We start from the raw sequence: 24,899 nt of genomic DNA, 5'->3' as shown, positions 1-24,899 counted from the left end.
GAAATTAATTACACACACACACATTATCATTATACTCTGTTATGCCTTTCAGCGTTCAGTCTGCAAGCCTCTGTGAATTTACTAAACGTCGCCACAATCCTCGATTTGCAACTAGTGTTGTGGCCTCATTTAGTTCTATACCTCTTATCTTTAAATCGTTAGAAACCGAGTCTAACCATCGTCGTCTTGGTCTACCTCTACTTCTCTTACCCTCCATAGCAGAGTCCATTAATCTCCTAGGTAACCTATCCTCCTCCATTCGCCTCACATGACCCCACCACCGAAGCCGGTTTATGCGTACAGCTTCATCCATCGAGCTCATTCCTAAATTAGCCTTTGTCTCCTCATTCCGAGTACCCTCCTGCCTTGTTCCCACCTGTTTGTACCAGCAATCATTCTTGCTACGTTCATGTCTGTTACTTCTAACTTATGAAAAATATCCTGAGTCCACCCAGCTTTTGCTCCTGTAAAGCAAAGTTGGTCTGAAAACAGACCGATGTAAAGATAGTTTTGTCTGGGAGCTGACTTCCTTCTTACAGAACACTGTTGATCGCAGCTGCGAGCTCACTGCATTAGCTTTACGACACCTTGATTCAATCTCACTTACTATATTACCATCCTGGGAGAACACACAACCTAAATACTTGAAATTATCGACCTGTTCTAGCTTTGTATCACCAATCTGACATTCAATTCTGTTGAATTTCTTACCTACTGACATCAATTTAGTCTTCGAGAGGCTAATTTTCATACCATACTCATTGCACCTATTTTCAAGTTCCACGATATTAGACTGTAGGCTTTCGGTACAATCTGCCATTAAGACCAAGTAGTCAGCATAGGCCAGACTGCTTATTACATTTCCACCTAACTGAATCCCTCCCTGCCATTTTATACCTTTCAGCAGATGATCCATGTAAACTACAAACAGCAAAGGTGAAAGATTACAGCCTTGTCTAACTCCTGTAAGTACCCTGAACCAAGAATTCATTCTACCATCAATTCTCACTGAAGCCCAATTGTCAACATAAATGCCTTTGATTGCTTTTAATAATCTGCCTTTAATTCCATAGTCCCCCAGTATGGCGAACATCTTTTCCCTCGGTACCCTGTCATATGCTTTCTCTAGATCTACGAAACATAAACACAACTGCCTATTCCTCTCGTAGCTTTTTTCAGTTACCTGGCGCATACTGAAAATCTGATCCTGACAGCCTCTATGTGGTCTGAAACCACACTGGTTTTCATCCAGCTTCCTCTCAACAACTGATCGCACCCTCCCTTCCAAGATGCCACTGAATACTTTGCCTGGTATACTAATCAGTGAGATACCTCGATAGTTGTTGCAATCCTTCCTGTTCCCTTGCTTATAGATAGGTGCAATTACTGCTTTTGTCCAATCTGAAGGTACCTTACCAACACTCCATGCTAATTTTACTACTCTATGAAGCCATTTCATCCCTGCCTTCCCACTATACTTCACCATTTCAGGTCTAATTTCATCTATACCTGCTGCCTTATTACAATGGAGTTTATTTACCATCCTTTCCACTTCCTCAAGCATAATTTCTCCAACTTCATTTTCCTCCTCCCCATGAGCTTGGCTGTTCACAACACCACCAGGATTATTTCCTTTTACATTGAGAAGATGTTCAAAATATTCCATCCACCTCTCCAGTGATTCCCTGGGATCTATTATGAGTTCACCTGAATTACTCAAAACACTGTTCATTTCCTTTTTCCCTCCCTTCCTAAGATTCTTTATTACTGTCCAGAAAGGTTTCCCTGCTGCTTGACCTAGCCTTTCCAGGTTGTTACCAAAATCTTCCCATGACTTCTTTTTGGATTCAACAACTATTTGTTTCGCTCTGTTTCTTTCATCTACATACAACTCCCTGTCTGCCTCGACCCTTGTTTGGAGCCATTTCTGATAAGCCTTCTTTTTACGTTTACAAGCTGCTCTCACTTCATCATTCCACCAAGATGTTCGCCTTTTCCCATCTTTACACACAGTTGTTCCTAGGCATTCCCTTGCTGTTTCTACTACAGCATCCCTGTATGCCACTCATTCACTTTCTATATCCTGAACCTGCTTACTGTCTACTGTTTGAAACTTCTCACTAATCATATCCATGTACTTCCGTCTAATTTCCTTGTCCTGGAGAGTTTCTACCCTTATTCGTTTGCAGACAGATTTCACTTTCTCTACCTTAGGCCTAGAGATATTTAGTTCACTACAGATCAGATAGTGCTCTGTATCATCGAAAAATCGGCAGGGAAATTCTATATTTTAAATGGCTTTTGGGAGGGGGACAAAGAAGAGAAATTGACATATATAACTGCTAAAGGGGGAAGTGTGATTGACTTAGTGTTGTGTTCAGGAGATATACTAAGGAAAATTAAAAGGATTGAAATTGCATACTGGGTAGAATCACACCATGCACCGATAGGAGTATGGCTAGAAAGGAATATAGGGGAAGAAAGGACAGGGCTTAAAAAATAGAATGGAAGAGAGAGGCAGAAGTTATTCTAAGTATATATGGACCGAGAAGTCACCTAGAAACTTAGAGGAGTTTATAATGCAGGAGGTGCACCTAATAGAATGCGGGTGGGAAGCGGCATTATAGGAAAATAATATAGATAGGACATTAGACCTAATTGAGTATCCTATAAGGAGGGCGGCACGGATTGAGAAAGGAAGGGGTGGGAGGAAGAATGGAATGGATGGGTGGTACGATAAAGATTGTAAGATACTAAGGGCCCAAGTTCTAAGGGCTTTAGAAAAATATAGACTAAGTGAGGATAGGGAGGATAGAGAAGTTTTCTGTAGGTTAAGAAAAGAATACAAAAAGAAAATTGATGAGAGAAAGAAGTCATGGATTACAGAACCAACAGAGGTGATCAACAGGGAATGCAAATTAAATCAAGCAGAGAGAGTATGGGAAAGAATAAATAGAATTAACAGAGGAGGGAAAAGGGTTGAGAAAGATGTAATCAGCTATGACTAATGGGTAACCTACTTCAAGGGCTTGCTAGGCACCAGGGATAGGTGGAAATGTGAGGACGGGATGACAAACCCTTGGAGTAATCTAGAAATTAGTATAAACGAACTAGACAAAGAGATCTTTATAGAAGAAATACAAGAGGTATTAGGTAAACTTAAGAACAAATCAGCAGGAGGTAGGACCGGAATAAATAATTTATGCTGAAAAAAAATGTGGAATTTTAGGTAAATTATGGAGGGAATAGTTAAATTATTCAACAGGATCTTTGACAGCAGCACCATTCCAAAAGAATGGGAAGGCAGAAACATCTGCCCAATTAAAAAAAAAAAAAAAAGGAAGCAAGAACACACCAAGTAACTATAGAGGAATAAGGTTACTGGACTCGCTCAGTAAGATTTATGCAGGGGTTTTGGCTAACAGGTTATCGAGCTGGGCAGAAACCCAATCAATAATATCAATATTTCAAGGAGGATTCCGTAAAGGGAGACAAACCATAGACAATATTATGACAGTCAGAATGATACTGGATAAATATGTATGTAGAGAAAGAGGTTGTGTGTACCTAGCAGCCATTGACTTTGAAAAAGCCTTCGATACGGTTAGCACAAAAGCACTGATAGAAAAAATAGGCAGGTTAGGGGTCTCCAGGAAAATGATACGAGCGATAGAAGCATTACATGAGAAGGTCCATTCCTGCGTCAAGGTAAAAGATAATTTCATCAGTCAGCCCATAGACTGTAAGACGGGGCTAAAACAAGGCTGTAAACTTTTGCTGCTGCTATTTTTACTGTTTATTAATGACATTTTGGAAGGACATGGTAGAGAAAAATGGGCAGTGCCGTTTATGAATAATCTAGAGATAGCGGGCTTGATTTTTGCAGATGACATCATATTAATGGCTTTGACAAGGGGCGGTTTCCAAAGGAGTCTGAATAAGCTATCAGAATACGCAAAGAAGTAGGCATTAAAAGTTAACTGCAACAAATCTAATGTATTAACTATAAGCAAAGTCAAGAGGCGAAAAGTGAAAAAGAAATGGAAGTTATAGGCAGAATACATAGAAGAGGTAGACAAGATAGAATACTTAGGAGTGGTACTAAACAGAAGAGTGGGGTGGGTTGATTACATCAAAAAGGCAAAGTGGCCAGGGGTGGCAGCACTTTCTATGGTCAAAATCTTAACTGCAAAATTCGCGGGGATAAACTATAGGATATTGAGACCGGTGTCCAGGACGATAGTGATGAGTAAAGTACTGTATGGGGCAGAAATTTCGGGGCTGAAAAAAAAAAAAAGGGATTTGCTAAATCAAGTTACATATAAGTTTAGTAAAATGAGGCTACCTCAGTGCACCACGAACGTGGGAGTGGCATTACTATGTGGAGAATACATGGAAGTGGACTGCGCTTGGAGGGTTCTAAACTATCTGATGAGACTGAGGAGAGGACAGGGTGTTGCAGTGGTACAGGCGGCCTTTAAGCAACAGGAAGAGAGTATGTACACAGAGAGTTGGTTGATGTTAACTAAAACTTACGTGGAGAGGATAGGGTGAAGTTATATCTGGATGGAGACATGGAAGGGTAAAGGGAGCAGGGGGCAGAGAGCGATGAAAGCCAGAATTAAGGAGATCAAAACGCAAGGGTTATTAGAGGAATGTGGCAAGAGAGCTTCTCTGAGTTTATTCTACAAGGTACGCCAAGTCTCTAAGATTAGTATAAAATTTGGAAATAATAGACGGAAAGAGGGGTTGATTTGGTGGATAATGAGGCTCCATAAAAATAAGGGTTGGATCAAGAGAAAAGACAACTCAGTATTTATTCTATGTGAAAAGAAGATAGACGATCTACATCTGATTGGGGAATGTGAGAAAACGGAGATTTTGAGGAAGAAATTTTAAAATGAGAAACAAACAGCGTGGTGCAAGCATAAGGATATTCCTTTAACCTGGAGAACAGGCACCTTTTGCAGCTGCCCCTAATCTGAAGAACAGGCACTGCGTGCTGAATTTCAGTGGCATTTCCTCTGCTGGGGGACCAGCACGTACCTAAAAGAGCTCTTCTACACAAAGCCGTTGGCCCCTTTAGAGAGTGGTTATTTACCACCACCCAACACTCAACGTTGCATCATTGGCTGTATGGTCTACACCATGCTGTAGCAGGTCACCCTGGCCAGGCATTTAGTACACTATAAGTATTTTGTATGCTGTGCAGTTTGAGTTGCATTTCGGTCAGCTTGCATTTGAGAGATGGTGGGTTTGAACCCCACTCTTGGCAGCCCTGAAGATAGTCTTTTCCATGGTTTCCCATTTTTCCCATTTTCACATGAAGAAAATGCTGGGAATGCACCTTTTTAAGATAACAGTCATATCCTTCCAAGTACTAGTCCTGTCCTATCCCAGTGTTGCTGTAAGACTTGTCTGTGTCAATACAACGTGAAAACAATAGTTTTTCTCCTCCTTAGGTTCACTGCTTTAGTATCAGTTATCGATATCATTTTACAGGCAAGAAATAATATTGAACTGAGGAAGTATGAAATTGTATAAACGGTAAATCTTGGAAAATTTCAGAATGTCAATTACAAAAGATAGATGATAATAAATTTATAGAAAGCCCAGTACCGGTATAGAGATTTGATAAACATTCACTTGATTAGGTTCTGTATGTTGATCAATGAGAATGCAAATATCCTTAACTATGACTTAGTTACAAAGAACAGTTTGATGAAAAGACCCAGGAATTGTTTCAATTTGGTCTTCAACAAAATAACATCCGTCAGGAAGAAATAAAGCAATTCCTAAAATGTGTGACTGATGCCAAGGTTGAGTGCAAGGAAAAGAGTCGAGAGTAAGTCGCTTTCTATTTTAATGAAGCTATGATCTTTAAGTCAAAATGTAGGCAAAAAATGTGAAAACATATTTTTTAAATAGTTCCCATTGTTCTTTCATTATTTACTTCTAGTTTTTTTTCCAAATAAGATTTTATTAATGTCTAAAGAAAATAATTTATATTTAAGCTGATTACATTCGTAAATATGATCTTAAAATTTGGTAGCCCTGAAAAAGTTATTGCCAAGACAGGTGAAAGAGTTGAGATGATGGTCACTCCAAGGCAAATACGCCATTTTTTTTATAAAGCCACATTTTAATCTACTTCTTTGTTATTTTTACAGTATATTACTACATCCATTAGCCACATAATGTCACTTCTCTATATAATAATTCATCCCATTCAACTGCTTTATGTCACCTCCAGTGAGTGAATGTATGCCTGCAGGGTAACAGTCTGGTCTGGCACATCTTCAGGGTGGGCCGTAAGTCACGTTGCCCTGACTTTATTTTATAAGTACAACAAAAAATGAACATTTTATTTATGTTATCAGGTATATTCAACATTCTGTTTCCAAAAAATCAGTGTGAGCATCACATAACACAAATGAAACAAGCAAGTGGCCACATGGGTTGGGTCACATAGGTATCAATCAGCATGCATTCAGAAGATGGTGGATTTAAATCCCACTGTCAGCAGTCCCGAAGATGGTTTTCTGTGGTTTCTCATTTTCACACCAGGCAAAAGTTGGGGCTGTACCTTAATTAAGGCTATGGTCGCTTCCTGCCAATTTATAGCCCTTTCCTACCCCATTGTCATCATAAGACCTATTTGTGTCAGTGCGACATAAAGCAGACTGTAAAAAGAAAAAGAAAACACAACTGAATACGCCATATTTGATGAGAGGTTTTGTAGCCCGCAGTTCGTCCAGTGTTCAGTAGCGCTATTGTCCACATTTTTCCTTAATGAAACTCCACAAAACATTGTCCACAGTGGACAGACCAGAACTCCTTGGTGGCTAAAAGAGGGAGGGCTCTGCTGCCTCCAATCTACACCTAATTTGCCTGTCTGTAAATAATTCATTTAGGTTTTCTCTAACACTGATAGCAAAATATGCAGGGGCACCATCCTGTTGCAGGATTATGGCATCTGCTCTTCCAGCTTCCATGAGCTGAGGATAGAGCCACTGTTGGAACGTATCTTTGTATGACTGCCCATTAAACCAGTCAGCAGTATGTAAAGATTGGTGGTTACAAAGATAATGTCAAGATAGAGGAGGTGACTAACGCTAACAAAGTATTGACATTTACCTATGATAGCAATGACATTTACAATAAGATACAAAAGTTAAAACCTAAAAAAGCAGCTAGAATTGATAAGATTTCTGGGGATATACTAAAGACAATGAGTTGGGATATAAAGTAGTATCATACCTGAAGTACTTATTTGATTATTGTTTGCATGAAGGAGCTAAAGTAGCCCCTGTGTATAAAGGAAAGGATGATAGACATAAAACTGAAAATGACAGGCTAGTAAGTTTGACATGCATTGCTTGTAAGCTTTGGGAAAGTATTCTTTCTGATTATATTAGACATATACATGATACTGTATAGGCTTTTGGGCTTATGCCGTGTCAAGAAACTAAGGTGAAATTCTTTAAGTTTTGCAGAGAACTGTGCTCTGCATCATCAGAAGAAAATCTTGACTGTCCACCAGAAAGGCTTCTTAAACAAACTTCTTAAACAAGCCTTTATCGTGGACAGTCAAGATTTTCTTCTGATGACGCAGAACACAGTTCTCCGCGAAATGTAAAGAATTTCACCTTATTTTCTTGACACAGCATAAGCCCAAAAGCCTATACAGTATCATGTCTATAAGTACGGGCCGAGAAAGCATCAATGACAACTATATTAGACGTGTTTGCAAAATTAATAATTGGTTCGGTAGAAGCCAGTTCGGGTTTAGGATAGGTTATTCCACTGAAGCTCAACGTGTAGGATTCCAGCAAGATATAGCAGATATCTTGGGATTCAGGAGGTCAAATGGACTGTATCGCGATTGACCTATCTAAAGCATTTGATAGAGTAGATCATGCAAGACTACTGGCAAAACTGAAGGCTATTGGAGTGACTGAATGTGTGGCTATATTTCTAGAAAATAGAACTCAGAGATTTTTTTTTTTTTTTTTTTTTTTTTTTTTTTTTTTTTTTTTTTTTTTTTTTTTTTGCTATTTGCTTTACGTCGCACCGACACAGATATGTCTTACGGCGACACTCAGAGAATTAAAGTAGGCAAAGCTTTATCTGATCCTGTAATCATTAAGAGGGGAATTCTTCAAGGCAGTATTATTGGACCCTTGTGTTTTCGGTATATGTAAATGATATGAGTAAAGAAATGAAATCAGAGATATGGCTTTTTGCGGATGATGTTATTCTGTATAGAGTAATAAATAAGGTTGAAGATTGTGAGAAACTGCAAAAAAGACCTCAACAATGTTGCGAGATGGACAGCAGGCAATCATATGATGAGATGATAAACGGGGTTAAAAGTCAGGTTGTGAGTTTCACAAATAGTAAAAGTCCTCTCAGTTTTAAATACTACTTTGATGCTTATGGGGATCACTGTAAGTAACTAGGTGTTTATATAAGAAAACATCTTCATTGGGGTAAATCACATAGATGGGATTGTAAATAAAGGGTAAAGATCTCTCTGCACCTGATTATGAGGGTGTTGGGGGCTGTGGTAAGGATGTACCATAAAGGAGAAAGCATACAAGTCTCTGGTAAGACCCTAACAAGAGTATGGTTCCAGTGTATGGGACCCTCACCAGGATTACTTGATTCGAGAACTGGAAAAAAAAAAAATCCAAAGAAAAGCAGTTTGGTCTGATCTGAGTGATTTCTGACAAAAGATATCGTTATGAAAATGTTGCAAGGTTTGGACTGGGAAGACTTGGGAAAAAGGACATGCACTGCTCGACTAAGTGGTATGAGTCTCCGAAAACCGAAAAAGTAGTTAGTGGGACGTAAAGCCAATAGCATTATTATTATTATTAAGTGGTATGTTCCGAGCTGTCAGTGGAGAGATGGCGTGGAATGATGTCAGTAGACAAATAAGTTTGAGTGGTGTTTCTAAAAGTAGGAAAAAGCCCAGTATGAAGACAACAAGACAAGGCAAATTGAGGCAAATATTCATTTATAGGTAGGGGAGTTAAGGATTGGAATAATTTACCAAGGGAGATAACTTTCCAAATTCTTTGCAATAATTTAAGAAAAGACTATCTAGATCATAACATGTGGTGGATTCTTTTCCCATTCCTCTGATAAATTGCAATAGTCCTCGATGCAAGTTAGGTTATATGTTTAACCGAAAACAATTTTGCATGTACTGTATTATAGGGTAGGTTATGTATTTAAGTTTATTCATGTTGTATATACTCATGTATTATAGGTTAAGCTATGTTTTCCAATTGTAAATAGTACGTGATGTGTTCAAAGTCATTCAGGAAACTTCTGGTTATGTGTATATTAATTCAAGGGAAGTTAGATTAAGGTTATGTCATATTTGTCATTGTAAACATTTTCCATGTTTCCCAAACTGCTCAGGAAAACCCCCAGTTGTGTTTGTTTGTTTGTTTGTTTGTTTGTTTGTTTGTTTGTTTGTTTGTTTGTTTGTTTGTTTGTTTGTTTGTTTGTTTCAATGAAAGTGACCTCTGAAATGTTCATGTTCCAAGGACATATTGTATAATATTGTAGATGTTTGTAGATATCTTTAAGCTATGTGCCATAGTAACAAACTTGTTTCAAGACATTTCTTGACATCTCTGAAAACTGTAGAAGTAGTTAGTGGGACGTAAAGCCAATAACATTATTTTATTTAGACATTTCTTGAACAGGTACTCGGCAAGGAATTTCCAATCTTATTTTGGAATCTTCCAAGTATCTTATAGTAATATGCAATACTGTGTTGTAAGAAAGCAGAATTGTCTATAATCTTAGCCATATACTGTACATATTTATAAGTTAGATGTATAGAGATGCAAGTCAGTTGGTGATGTTATCGTAGTTCAGCTGTTTTAATACTGTGACAGTAGTGAATCAACCATGGGGATGGATAGTTGAAGGAGAGTTATGAAGTTGTGTTGCTGATAATGTCGTAGCAGATCAATCAAGGTTTAGTAGAGTGATGTGTTGACAGTCAGTTGTTGATGTAACATACTGATACTGATTTGCAGATCAATTATAAATTATTGTGTATACATTTCAAGTTTGTATTTGTGTTGAGTGAAAATATATATACCATACATAAGTGTAGTCAGTGATAGTAGTGGTGTTGTTACATTTAACTATATTACTGTAGCTGCATCAAATTTGTTATATTTAACTATATCACTGTAGCTGCATCAAATTGGCAACTGTGACAGACTCTTGTGTACGAACCTAAAGTGTACTACTCGCTTTTGGGTTAAGCTTATCATGGATGGTGAAGACTGATTTAAAGTAGTGTGTGTAATGACGGAAAGTAGTGGAAACATGAAGGGAGAATATTCAATATTAACCCACTTGGAGCCAAGAGCCGATCTGGTCGGCTGCTCCCCATCAACTGGAAGATGCCAGAGCTCCGCCTCCACTCTACTACTGTAAAGTGCCAGGCTGCTTTCAGTGGAAATACATGTATTTTAAAATTCACATATATCTACCGGTGTATAGCAAATACCGGCATGAAATTTTCTACATATCGACTACGTAGAATAAACAACTGGTTTAGGGTGATATAAAGAGTCAAAAACGTCTTATTGTTGATTTATAGTTGTTGATAAAGTTTATTTTTAGGAAGAGAAAAACATTTTCGCACCTTCTCTCTCAATATCTACTCTGAAAAAATAATTTATGATACAAAAGAATATACGTAAGTATATAAAATGTATTTCTAAATACAATTCTATAGAATAGCTAATTTGAACGAGAAAAATAAAAACATAAAAATTAAAAATTCAAACATATGTCACTAGTAAAAAGAAGACAATTTTTCTCACTGATAAAATTTGTATCGAGGTATGGCAAATAAAGACAAGAAATTTTTTATGTGCGGACAACACAGTATTAAAATAATTCTGAATTATTAAATAAGTGAAAAATAATAGTTGATATTATAGTTTTTGTTTTCAGAAAAAATTTCTCGTTTTCGGTTGTAGTATATATTAAAAAATAATTTTACAATACAACAGAATTAACAAAATCAAGAAATGTATGGCACTATAGCCCTGATTTGCTTTGACCTACTAAGCGACCGCTGCTCAGTTCGGTACCTGCAGTTTACGAAGTGAATCATGGTCAGTGAGACGGATCCTCTCAGTAATTATTCTTTGTTTTCCAGACTGGGGTCACCCTCTCACCGTCAGATATCTCCTCAATTGCAATTACTTAGGGTCACTTAGATTGAGTGAACCTCGAACCAACCCTGAGGATCAGGGGAAAATTCTTGACCTGGGCAGAAATTGAACCCATGACCTCTGGGTGAGAGGCAGGCATGCTACACTTGGCCTGCGGAGACCGGCATTTAGGTAATGATAGAGGACTATATGTGACTCTAAGGTTTAGCAGAGAGTAAGTGAAAAGTAAATTGAAGTATGATATGGGCGGAGAATCAGACGGTGGGGCATGCTTAGGTTCAAGAACTTCCTTGAAGGAGACAGGAGGTTGAGGAATGTTGTTGGGTTCATTGGGACCAATTTCCACAAAATGTTCTCCGTAGACATCACTATCATATTCGTTATCACTAGTTTCATCTACCACCATATTCAGAGTAGCATTAGTAATAAATTATTATATTTAAAAAACCACCTTTCCAATACACAAAATCCTTATAATTAGGATGAAACCATTTTAATTACAAATCGGACATGTTTCGCTCAATCTTAGTGAGCATCATCAGCAATAAGTAACATAAATCATTGGTGGGTCAGGGCCCTGATCCTGTCGTATATCACAAAAGAATGTCTAATATACATTGATAAAAATATATGAATTTAACACTTTAAAAATAATCAATAAGATTATTTGTGTCTATTAAAACAAAAATTGATCATTAAAACTGCTTGAAATGTAAAAATGGAATGGATGGCTTGAAATGTTAAAAATAATATATAGTAATTAGATGTTCTTAAAAATCGTTGTCCAATATATCTACGCTCGATTGTATTAGACTGTTTATGATAAAATCAGTTTTTCATATCAGGGTGAGCTCTTATTATAAACTATGTTGCTGTTTTTTTAAGAATAAACATGATGATAAACGTTAAAAATCACATATGATGGTTGAAAAACGAAGTTCACTGGTGATAAAATATCGTCTAGATCGGCGTAAATTAGCCTTTATGGGATTCCTTGCATTGTGTTTCAGTTATCATTTGTGCAGTAGTGTGTTGACATTGCTCTCCTAACGGAGAATTACTGATCTAGTATGTGAAATTTAAAACGGATGTATCCTGTAAAAGAAGAAAAAGAGGAAATAATATGAGTGTCAGCTATTGGAAATGTAAAGACTGTAGCACTGTAAGGAGATGATAACGGAACATGCTTACCCGTGTGTGAACTGGTCCCTTGGTTGTTTACTAAGGTTTGATGGTAACTGACTTACTGCTGCGTGTGGAGACGGGGAAGGTAGTGGTGAGGGGAAGGGAGGCGGGACATTGCGCGAGTTGTCGGCCAATGGGGAGGATGCAATGGTAGGAAGCGTTGTGGGTGTGGCTACTGTTGCTGCTGTTGCTACGGGAGGATTGAAAGCATGTTTATAATGGAAAATCTTCATGAAATTATTACCATTAATTCCGAATTTAGTAATTAGTTTGGGGATTCGCTCAATTATGGGGCTGTTAATGTCCGAGACTTCATTTAAATTACTATTTTTATTAAAGTATGTAAGCATTTTCATACCCGGTCATTAAACTGCTTTTATTTACGTATTTGATTATTTGCATATCTTGATCGATAGTACTGAAATTATGCCCTGTTTCCCTCATATGAATACTCATAGCGGAATGCTTTTTGTGTTTCAGGGCATTATAATGTTCTAAATACCTTATTCTAAAACTGCGGCCAGTTTGCCCTATATAAGAAAAATTGCACTGTCTATATATTCCCGAGTTTGAGAATTTGTCATGAAATGTATTGACGGAATTGGAATTAAAAAAGATATTATGGTTGGTGTTACAGGTTCGGTATGCAATGTTAATATTATGCTTATTTAATGGTTTAGTGACATTGTAAATAGCTGGATTGGTGAAAGTAAAAATAGCAAATTTTTTTTTTTTTTGGGAACTAGTGTAGTTGAACTCTTTAATCTAATTTTACCTATGATTCTGGTGATCATATCAGGTTTAAAACCATTCATCATGGCTAGTTCTTTGATGAAACGTATTTCTTTTTTTCCGATTAGCTTTAGAAAGGGGGATGTTCATGGCCCTGTGAATCAAGCTGTAAAATGTAGCTTGCTTATGGGAGTGAGGGTGCAAGGATTCGCTTTTTATTGTTATAGAGGTGGCAGATGGTTTCCTGTAAATTTGGTATGTGAACTTATCTTTATCTCTAGTCAAAGTTAAATCTAAAAAGTTTAAGGAGTTGTTGATCTCGTCCTCTTTAGTAAACTGAATACTAGGGTTAAGGTTGTTAAGAAGCCTAAGTACGTTGTCACTATTATTCAATTGTTTATCTATGATTATGAATGTATCATCCACAAATCTCAGCCAGAGATTTACGCTGTTAATTTTATTAATTATTAATTTGGTTTCCATATCGTCCATAAAGATGTTGGCAAGAATGCCGGAAATTGGGTCGCCCATTGCTAATCCTTTTTGATGATATATTTTATTATTGAATGTGAAATAGTTATTGTTAAGTACAAATTTCAATAAATTAATGAAATCGTCTATTTCGCATCTGCTTAGAATGTTATGTTTCATAAGGTTAGATTTTACAATGTTAATTGTGTCAAATACAGGTATGTTCGAATACAATAGCTGACACTCATATTATTTCCCCTTTTTCTTCTTTTACAGGATACGTCCGTTTTAAATTTCGCATACTAGAACAGTAATTCTCCGTTAAGAGAACAATGTCAACACACTACTGCACAAATGATAACTGAAACACAACGCAAGGAATCCCATAAAGGCTAATTTACGCTGATCTAGATGATGTTTTATCACCAGTGAACTTCGTTTTTCAACCATCATATGTGATTTTTAACGTTTATCATCATGTTTATTCTTAAAAAACAGCAACATAGTTTATAATAAGAGCTCACCCTGATATGAAAAACTGATTTTATCATAAACAGTCTAATACAATCGAGCGTAGATATATTGGACAACGATTTTTAAGAACATCTAATTACTATATATTATTTTTAACATTTCAAGCCATCCATTCCATTTTTATATTTCAAGCAGTTTTAATGATCAATTTTTGTTTTCTTCTTCTTCTTCTTCTTCTTCTTTTATGACCACATAGGATCACTTTAGTCAGTCCGTCGTTCAGGTCTCTTTGAAGGGATTGTTCGGGCTTTGCGGTCCTCCCAGTACTTCTTCAGACGCTCCGATCTTCGTGCCCTTTCCTCAGTTGAAAATGTGCGTGCTGTTGGTTTGTTTTGTGTAAGGGTAAAGCGGAGGTTTGTATTCTTGAGTTTTGTATTCAATTTTATCTTATTTTTGGTGTCTTCTGTTGTAAGGCCTATTTCCTTCAGATCCTCTCTTACTTCTCTGATCCATTTACATCCTGTTATGGTATTTTTTGAGACGAGATTGTGTTGTATTAGTTGTTTCAGAAGTCTTGAGTCCTGCATCCTCATGATATGTCCAAAGAATCCCAGTCTCCTCTTACGCATAGTATCTGTAATGGGTTCTAGCTCTTTGTACACGACTTTGTTAGTTATTAACCGCCACTGTCCATCTTTCTGATATTTTTTGTTGATACAGGTTCTTCCAGTCCTCCTTTCAATTTTCTGAAGTCTGTCAGTCTTTGATTGTTTATTCAGGTAAAAGAGTGTTTCTGCTGCATATGTAGCTTCTGGTTTTATAACTGTGTTGTAGTGTTTTATTTTTGTATTTATTGATAGACATTTCTTTTTGTAGATATCCCATGTTAATTTTTGTGCTTTAGCTAGTCTATTTGTTCTTACTTGGATTGAGATTTTTTCATTTAAGTTATGTGTTATTACTTCTCCAAGATATTTAAACTGAGTTACTATTTTGATTTTATTACCATTTATGGTGACTTCTTTTAGCTGTGTTGGTTTTTGGGGCATAATTTCTGTTTTTTCAAATGATATTTTGAGGCCAATTTTATTTGCAATGTTTTGAAGTTCTGATATCTGGGTTTTTGCTTCTTTTATGTCCACTGCTAGTAATGCTAAATCGTCAGCAAAACCCAGGCAATTTGTTTTGATTTTTCGGCCAATCTTTATTTTGGGGGGACATTTTCTAAACCATTCCCTCATTACCATTTCTAGAGCACAGTTAAATAATAGTGGTGAGAGCCCATCTCCCTGCCGTAGTCCAGTTTTAATTTCAAATGTCTCTGATGTTTCACCCCTAAACTTCACTTTTGACTTGGTATTGGTGAGAGTCAATTTTATCATGTTTATTAATTTGGGGTGTAGTCCAAGGTGTCTTAAAATTTTAAACAGAGATTCTCTATGGATGCAATCATAAGCTTTCTTGAAATCTACAAATGTTATCACCATATCTCTGTTTCTTCTCCTGTTATAGTCCATTATCAACTTAAGACTCATGATCTGATCAGGACAGCTCCTCCAGGGTCTGAAACCTCCTTGATATTCTCCTAGTTCTTTCTCAAGTTGTAAACTTATCCTATTAAGGATGATTATTGAATGTTTTGAAGTTCTGATATCTGGGTTTTTGCTTCTTTTATGTCCACTGCTAGTAATGCTAAATCGTCAGCAAAACCCAGGCAATTTGTTTTGATTTTTCGGCCAATCTTTATTTTGGGGGGACATTTTCTAAACCATTCCCTCATTACCATTTCTAGAGCACAGTTAAATAATAGTGGTGAGAGCCCATCTCCCTGCCGTAGTCCAGTTTTAATTTCAAATGTCTCTGATGTTTCACCCCTAAACTTCACTTTTGACTTGGTATTGGTGAGAGTCAATTTTATCATGTTTATTAATTTGGGGTGTAGTCCAAGGTGTCTTAAAATTTTAAACAGAGATTCTCTATGGATGCAATCATAAGCTTTCTTGAAATCTACAAATGTTATCACCATATCTCTGTTTCTTCTCCTGTTATAGTCCATTATCAACTTAAGACTCATGATCTGATCAGGACAGCTCCTCCAGGGTCTGAAACCTCCTTGATATTCTCCTAGTTCTTTCTCAAGTTGTAAACTTATCCTATTAAGGATGATTATTGAAAATATTTTGTATGTTATGTCTAGGAGAGAGATTCCCCTGTAGTTATTAGGGTCGGTTTTGTCCCCTTTTTTGTGCAGAGGATGAATGAGGGCTGTTGTCCAGTGTTCTGGTAGTTCTTCTTTAATCCAGATAGAGACAAGTTGTTGATGGAGGGCAACTTTTGCTGAGGTTCCTGCATATTTCCAGATTTCCGCAAAGGTCTGATCTTCTCCTGGCGCTTTGTAGTTTTTTAATTTATTCAGAGCTTGGTAGACTTCCTTTATTGTGGGGGGATTGATGTTTCCTGGTGATGTTTTTATCGGGGTGTTGGTGTCCAAATGAAGGAGTTCTGTAGGTTCCTCACAATTTAAAAGCTTGTTGAAATGTTTAGCCAGAATTTCTGCATTGTCTTTATTGTTATGGGCCAGCTTACCATCTTCATCCTTCATCAGTAGGGTCGGGGGTTCATATTTTTGGAGCTGCTTTCTGAAGGTTTTGTAGTAGTCCCTTGATTTAGTTTTACTGAACTGTTCTTCAATTAACTGCAGGGTGTCCTTATGATGTTGTCTTTTTATTCTTCTTAAGACTTGGGTAGTTTCTTTTCTCTGTTTTACTAGCTTTTGATAGGATATTTCTGTCTTTTGGGACTGATGTAATAGCCATGCCTGATGTCTTTTCTCCACTGTTTCATCACATTCACTGTTCCACCATTGGTGTTTTTTACGTGGTTTAATTGGAGCTAGGTCTTCTGCAATTTGTTTAAGGTTGTGTACTAAGTCTTCAAGTTTGTCTGTGATTTTTATTTTTTCAGTTGCTTTCTGGTAATTTGTTTTAATAGACACAAATAATCTTATTGATTATTTTTAAAGTGTTAAATTCATATATTTTTATCAATGTATATTAGACATTCTTTTGTGATATACGACAGGATCAGGGCCCTGACCCACCAATGATTTATGTTACCTATTGCTGATGATGCTCACTAAGATTGAGCGAAACATGTCCAATTTGTAATTAAAATGGTTTCATCCTAATTATAAGGATTTTCTGTATTGGAAAGGTGGTTTTTTAAATATAATAATTTATTACTCTGAACTCCAATATGGTTGTAAAATGAGATTTATAACTTGTAGAGTAGCATTAGTGCCGTTAGAAACAATTAAACGTCTCTTCTTTAGCAGCGGCAATTCCTCAGACGGGCCCGGTATAATTTCGTCGCTACTCTCTGAACTAAATTCAGTATCGCTATCTGATAAATCATCTGAGTTAATTTCGCATTGTTCCAAATACTGCATTAATTTATTGTTGTCATCAATACCTGCTGAAAAAATATCACGTGAACAACTTGCCATTTTCCTGTCACAAATCCACTCATTGCAAGGAGCAATCTCTTGCCTGACCGGTAAGCGGTATTTGTAAACACAGGAAACGACTCTTGTGAAAGCTATAACACCCTCTTAGAACTGCCAAAGCAAGGTCAGGCACACAATAACGTGTAGCCCCTTTACTACAGGTTGTAACAAAAGTATGCACGTCACTATAGGTTGCCTCAAAATGATGTATATCACAGAATTTCAAGCCGGCCGATGTAAGCGGCTCTGGCAACTTCCGACTGGATTGTTAAAGGCCGACTAGATTGGCTCTGGCAATTTAAAGGGCGGGAGCTCGCACTACCGCCTGGCACCAAGAGAGTCAGGAGAGGGAATAAGCATCGAAACAACATTTGCTAATCTGGTGGCTGCATTCAAGGGTTTAAATTAACATCTCCAAGGACAAAATTCACAGTATTCACAACTCTTGCAACAGATCTCACAAGTGAATATTAACTTGACAGAAAAGTTTTCAGATATTAGAATTTAGTTGGACAGATTGGACAGACTGAAGGAAATATTTCAACTGTAGTAATAATAATAACAATAAAAAACCAAACCCCATGGTGCAACAGCCCCGAAGGATCATGGCCTACCACGCAACCATCGCTCAACTTCCAAGGCCTGCAGATTATGAGGTGTCATGTGGTCAGCATGACGGATCCTCCCGGCCGTTATTCTTGGCTTTCTAGACTGAGGCGGCCATCTCACTGTCAGATAACACTCCTCAATTGTAATCATGAAGGCTGAGTGGACCTCGAACCAACCCTCAGATGCAGGTAAAAATCCCTGACCTGGCTGGGAATCAAACCTGGGGCATCCGGGTAAGAGGCAGGCATGCTACCTCTACACCGCAGGGCCGGCAATAATAATAATGTTATTAGATTTATGTCGCACTAACCATTTTTACGTGTTTTGGAGATGCTAAGGTGACAAAATGTAGTCCTGCAGGAATTCTTTTACTTGCCGGTAAATCTACTGACACAAGGCTGACGTATTTGAGCACCTTCAAATAACACCAGACTGAACCAGGATGGAACCTGCCAGGCTGGGGTCAGAAGACCAGCGCTTATTTCAACTGTAGAGCAGAACATAGTTCTCCTCGATAATATGGAAGAATCTATCCTACACACAGTGGAAGATATGTCAGATCATATTAGGCAAGACAATTTCATCTTCAAATCTACTGGCAAATATCAGACAAATAGACCCTGAAGTCATGAAGGAAAGTCTCCCTCAGATTCACGGGAGATTAGAAGAGGACCCTACAGAGCTGTTACCTGGACACTAACTACACTGCACCAGTGATGGGGAAATTCAAACATCTCTCATTTTTTATCAAGACATCTAGCAGCAGGACAATCATGCCTTGGCCAAGAAGAAAATGCTCATCCAGGTCAAGGCATGTGACGTGGAAGAAGACCAGTTTTTTCTGCTGAAGGGAATTGGGTCTATCAAGTGAAGAAATGGCTGGGTCATGTCCATGACAAGCTGGATGCAGCAAGGGAATCTGTTCCAGGTGGAGGGGAGGTGGATGATAGTGTGTCACCAACGACCTCAGGCACATGCCAATCAGGTCATGACAAGGAGGAAACCAAGGCGTACTTGCAGAGGACCGCCCCTCCGGGCAAGGCCCGCACAAGGGAACAACAACCACAGAAGCAACCACCAAGAGTACAGGGTGAGTCAGAGGTAGCAAGGGAATGTGTTCCACCAGGAAGAGAGACCCATGGTGGTGAAGCTCTGACAACCCCAGAGACGAGGCAGTCTGGTCATGTCAAGGAGAAAACTAGGGTGTATTTGCTGAGGACCACCTGTCCGGGCAAGGTCCATGCAACAGAACAACAATCAGTGAAACAGCCCCTATGAGCCCAAGATAAACCGGATACAGTAAGAGAGTTTGTTCCAGCTGGAGGGAAGGCAGATGCTGATGTGGTACTAACGAACTCAGACACAGAGCAGTATAGTGTAGATGAGGATGAAACTGAACCCACTAAAGCAGAGAAAGATCCGGGCCCAGGAGGCATGGTGGGTGAAGACGCTGAACCAAGACATAATTTATATTCTAGGAAATGTTGCCAAGAACTGGAAAAATTGTTTTAAGTTGTGAGGGCGATAATTGATTCAAGTTAGGTTATAAGCTCACCGGACAAAAAATTAGCCCCCTAGTTCACACGCACAGGTAGATTGTTAAGCCTGTACAGATGGCGCAGCGAACGAGTCCCGTGTTCCACCACATGTACACTGCCTCTACGTGAGCATAAGGCAGAAGCAATAAGTGAGACATTGATGTTTCAAGCAGACAGTGTATGTCAACATGGTTAGTTGTAAGGATGTGACAGAGTGGCAAAAAGGGACAATCATGCCTGGCCATGCCCCTGGCCATACAGTGCGCGAAGTTGCTGGACTTTTTGGTGTTTTGTAGCGTCTGTTCAACATGTCTACAAGCAGTGGTGTACTACATGTGGCTACGAAACACGACATCAAAATTGTATTTATTGCATTCTCCTGTTCAATACCAGTACATGTATCCATCTTTTTTGATGGAGTCATTCTAATCAAACACATTTCGGCTCATTTTGAGCCATCTTCAGTGAGAACATGTTAAAAAAACTACATGAATTAATGTTAAAAGAGTGTCCCTTAAAACAATATGAAAAAGAATATATAAAAACAACTGAAACATGATGAAGCTAAAACAGTAAGAGGTTGTAGCAAGATTGAGAACCTCTTAGTCTGAAAATACAGTATGTCACACTAAAATGAGGACAAAATCACAAATTAAAAGTTGAGAACAGTTTACCTTCAGTGAGTCACAAGCTCATATGGTGTAGAGGGCAGCAGAAGTTAAAACATAGTGTAAGAGAGAGCAAATGCATTGTGTGACTCGATAGTGGAAACCATCAATAAAGTCCAAATCTGTAATGGAAAGAAATAAATAAAAGTATTTGAAAAGCTTGGGGTAATAGATAAAAGATAGATAAAAGGTAAATGAAAAGAAAACTTGAGACTTACTTATTAAATAATTGCCCTCTCGAATGGCCTGACCTCCTTGGTTTAGAGGTCTTGCTTCCACTAGTCATGTTTGTAGCTGATCAAGCTGTGTTTGTGCAGTCGGGGGAAGGAGTGAAAGGAGTAAGGGAAGGAGGCACTAAGCCGGTGGGGAGAGGGAGGTGTGATGTTGAGTTGGAGAGCTGGAAGCAGGGTTTGCTTTTATTATAAAATTGTTGGCAAATAAATGGAATGAACGTTTCGAGTAAAATGTTCTTACATATATATTGCAAATATTGACATGTTATTTCTAGGAATTAACTTACAAACATTGGTAGTAGAAGTAGGTAACTCCATGATATTCACGTTACTGCGTGATAGTATGCTGCTTACCATTAAGAATACTTTTTAACCATGGAAACTAGTTTTTAATGTAATGGAAGTGTTCAATTAAGATGAATAAGTTTCAGTTATCTTTTACTGGCCATATTCAAACTTTCTATCATACAAAAATACTAATAAAAAATCAAATATATTCCACAAAAAATATGCACAAACTAAATTCTGCTCTTGTTTTCAATCTGCTTGGCAGTTCTTATTCACTATCTTATTCCTGACATCCATCACACATAAAATAGACATTATCTAACACTTTCTGGTACTTCACATGGTACCAGACATTACAGAACTGGCACTCGATCCACTCAGCTCTGTTCTTCTTGGCGTCATCCGCATAGGAACCACCACATGCACCACAACCATCGTCATCATTTTTCTGTGGTCTAGTTTTAGGCCTAGACTGATTTATTGTTTTTATGGATTTTGTGATAGGTGTGTCATCAAGAAAGAACAGCAGAATTGCATTTTTGTCATCAAGAAAGGACAACAGGATTTCATTTTTGTTTGTAATATTTTGTATTCTGAGAAATGAAGAAATAAGAACTCTGGACTCTGCTGGAATATTTTTTAATGTAATTTAAATTTATTTGTAATATTTTTTTTTTAATAGGGAGACATCAAGATATATTGAACAGTATGAACACTACAAGATGCAAAAGGTATTTTGAAGTGACTTTTTTTTTGTATGTAAATTTTATGTAACTGATCATTTAAATTAATGTCAGCAAGCATGAAGAAAGAACATTTGGGACGTTTTAACTTGAAATTAATTTTTTGTAATTCGTTATGTCAAAATTGTAATCTGATGGAAAATGTTGTAAGGTGCTTTAATTTTGAAGCATCCTGTACCGCACGAGCGGTTACCGATGTTGAAACAGGTGATGTAATTCCTCTCGCATCAGTAGGCCATGAAATGACCATATATGGTCATGCAATTGTATTGGCGAACGGGAATCTCGGTGTCGTATTAGTGGATTGAGATTTGTCAATTTCCGGCCTTAGGCCGCTTTGTGTGCGAGATGCGATTAGGCCACATCTATTCCATCTGACCATCCTCGAGTGCAGATGCGCTCGAGGAGTTCCCATTGGGAACTCCTGCCTTTCCGTGGTCAGTGCTATTTTCATTGTCAATTTCCGGCCTTAGGCCGCTTTGTGTGCGAGATGCGATTAGGCCACATCTATTCCATCTGACCATCCTCGAGTGCAGATGCGCTCGAGGAGTTCCCATCAGGAACTCCTGCCTTTCCGTGGTCAGTGCTATTTTCATGTTATTCTCAATGTTTTCTGATTTTGTTTGACTTTATTTAATCCCTTTGCATTTCGGTATTTTCTTGCTTAATGTAATTTTCAAAGTTTTAAATTCAACGTGTCTGAGTTTGCCCTAAATTCCCACTGTTTGTAATTTCGAGTCTTTAACCTGTATTTTTTTTTTTTGCTAGTTGCTTTACATCGCACCAACATAGATAGGTCTTATGGCGACGATAGAACCTGTTTTTTTTAAAAAAAGTCAACAATCCATTCCTTTGTGTTTTTGGATTCGTAATTGTATCCGTTAGTCAAATGTGTTAAGTATCAGCTGTTCTATAATTTAACTTTCTTTTCTTGTAACTTTTCATTTGTTATTATTATTTTTTAAATATAGTTGTGCTAGAGGGTGATTCTTGTAAGTCTTTTCTCCCCCATAATGCCATACCTTCCCATGGACCTCAATAGGGCCCTTTCAAATTTCCACATCCTTACTTAGATGGCATTATTAGGCCTGTAAGTTTTCCTTCGTGTGTGATTTGATTTTGTGCATTGATAGCTACCATCTCGTTTCCAAGCTTTGATATGAATTCACTGCCACTGAGTTATTTTACGATTTCCTTATTCATATTATTAAGTGTCAATATTATTTAATATTTCCTTTTAGTATTATCATTTCCTCGTTCATTTGCATCAATGTTATTATTTTGTATTATTCTATTTACTATTATTAGTATGCGTAGGCATAATTATCCTGAGTACGATTACAGATTTGCCCACTCCTGACGTCGTTGGCTTGTTGTGGTTTGGCGAAATTACTTTTGTAGAAGGATCACTTCTTTCTTTGTGTTCTGTTTGGCATGCTGGGAGTTTCAAAATGTTTTCTAGAGTAGCTGTCAACTTTTCAGATAATTCCTGTCCCTGTCCCTGCGTAACAAAGAAGGAGCAAGAGCATCATCAGAAACGGCATCTTAGTTGTAGGGGAATATCCCGGTCTTTGTGAAGCTGTTGCAGATAGTGGTGGCCTGAAAGGCATCTTGGTAAGCTGTAGCCGGAAGTCTGTTGAAATCATAGCAAACTGGTTTCTCTCCAAGATGATCAACCAAAAATCTAGCCAACTCTTTCCTCAATGATTCCTTAAGAGGTTTATAAACCCCGACGTCAAGAAGCTGGAGAAGGTGAGTTGTGTGGGCCGGGAATGTCACAAAGTGGACATCATTCTCAGCTGCCAAAGACAGAGTTTCTGGGGTCATATGGCTTGCATGAGAATCCATGTACTCCACGGAGTACCAGAACATTTACTGGCCTTGTATACTGTCCATCCTTCTTCCTTCACCAACCGCAATGCTTCTTTAAGTGTTTCAGCTGTGTAAGAGCGCGCCACTTTATCCCGCTTTGGCGCCATATTAGCATCCAACCTAAGAAAAACGAAACCATTGCTAAGCTTACACACCTTCAACGCATGATACTATGTGCATGCAAATTTCATATGCGAATGATCTGTATCTTACCTGTGACTGGTGTTAAAATGAAACTTATACACTAGAATAGCTGTTTGTAAGAAATTAATATGTTCACTACTGATTTCACTGCCTGTGCATGACCTGCTTACATAACACAATAGGAATAAATTCTTAAAATTTCTTTGAGCTGCCCAAAGGGTTTGCTAGTCTCTTGGATTCTTCTGCCATCTACTGGCATAATTTTGTAACCTTTGGAACTGAAGCAACGTCACGATACAGGAAATACGATTTATCACGGAGTTACTTGATATCACGGAGTAACTTGACTCTACCCTACTTTTATTTCTTTCTTTCCATTACAGATTTAGACTTTATTGATGGTTTCCACTACCAAGTCACACAATGCTGTGCCTGGCATTTGCTTTCTCTCACACTATGTTTTAACTTCTGTTGCCCTCTACACCACACAAGATTATAACTCATTGAAGATAGACTGTTGTCAAGTTATAATTTGTTTTTTCATCCTCATTTTAGTGTGATATACTTTATTTCTGAGGTTCTCAGCCTTGCTACAACCTCTTATTGTTTTATATATTCTGTCTCATTTTGTTTTAAGGACACTCTTTTAACATTCATTCATGTAGTTTTTAACATGTTTTCACTGAAGATGTTTCAAAATGAGCCAAAACATGTTTGATTTCCATCAAAAAGATGGATACATGTATTGAATAGGAGGACGCAATAAATACTTCCTTTGTAAAGTGAAAACTGTCAATACGGAATGATATTAATATCTTACAATGCCAGAATTGTGGTCGGAAAAAGATCCTGGCTGAGAGGGACCAGAGGCATATTTCGCGGCTTCTGAATCAAAATCCCTTCCAAACCCAACAGGAATTGCTGCAGTCAGTAAATGAAGGTCCATCCCAACCTGTTAGTGAGAGAACATTGTGACAGGTACTGCATGCAATGAACATTTGGAGTCGGTCACTTCACAAGAGGCCATTGCTAACACAGCCACATAAATTTGCACGTCTTTAATAGGCTAGAAGTCATGAAATGTGGACAGTAGCTGACTGGCAGAACGTAATGTGGTCTGATGCTTCACTTTTTTGGTTATATTACAATGGTGCACGTTGTCGAGTGCACCAAAGGCCAAATGAAGCATCATCCTGAATGTGTGCAAGGTCAGGTTCA

General features: G+C 37.9%; 1 protein-coding gene across 1 annotated transcript in view; it reads left to right on the top strand.

Moving 5' to 3' along the window:
• Nucleotides 1-24,899, top strand: part of LOC136878890 (dynein regulatory complex subunit 3) — a 183,322-nt gene that overhangs the window by 88,176 nt on the left and 70,247 nt on the right. The window contains exon 5 of the mRNA XM_067152470.2: nt 5,705-5,845. Coding sequence (XP_067008571.2) covers nt 5,705-5,845 — 141 coding nt within the window. The remainder of the gene's footprint in view (nt 1-5,704; nt 5,846-24,899) is intronic.

This window comes from Anabrus simplex, chromosome 8 (genome assembly GCF_040414725.1).
Source record: "Anabrus simplex isolate iqAnaSimp1 chromosome 8, ASM4041472v1, whole genome shotgun sequence".
NCBI lineage: Eukaryota > Metazoa > Arthropoda > Insecta > Orthoptera > Tettigoniidae > Anabrus > Anabrus simplex.
This window is presented reverse-complemented; position numbering and strand designations above follow the sequence as displayed.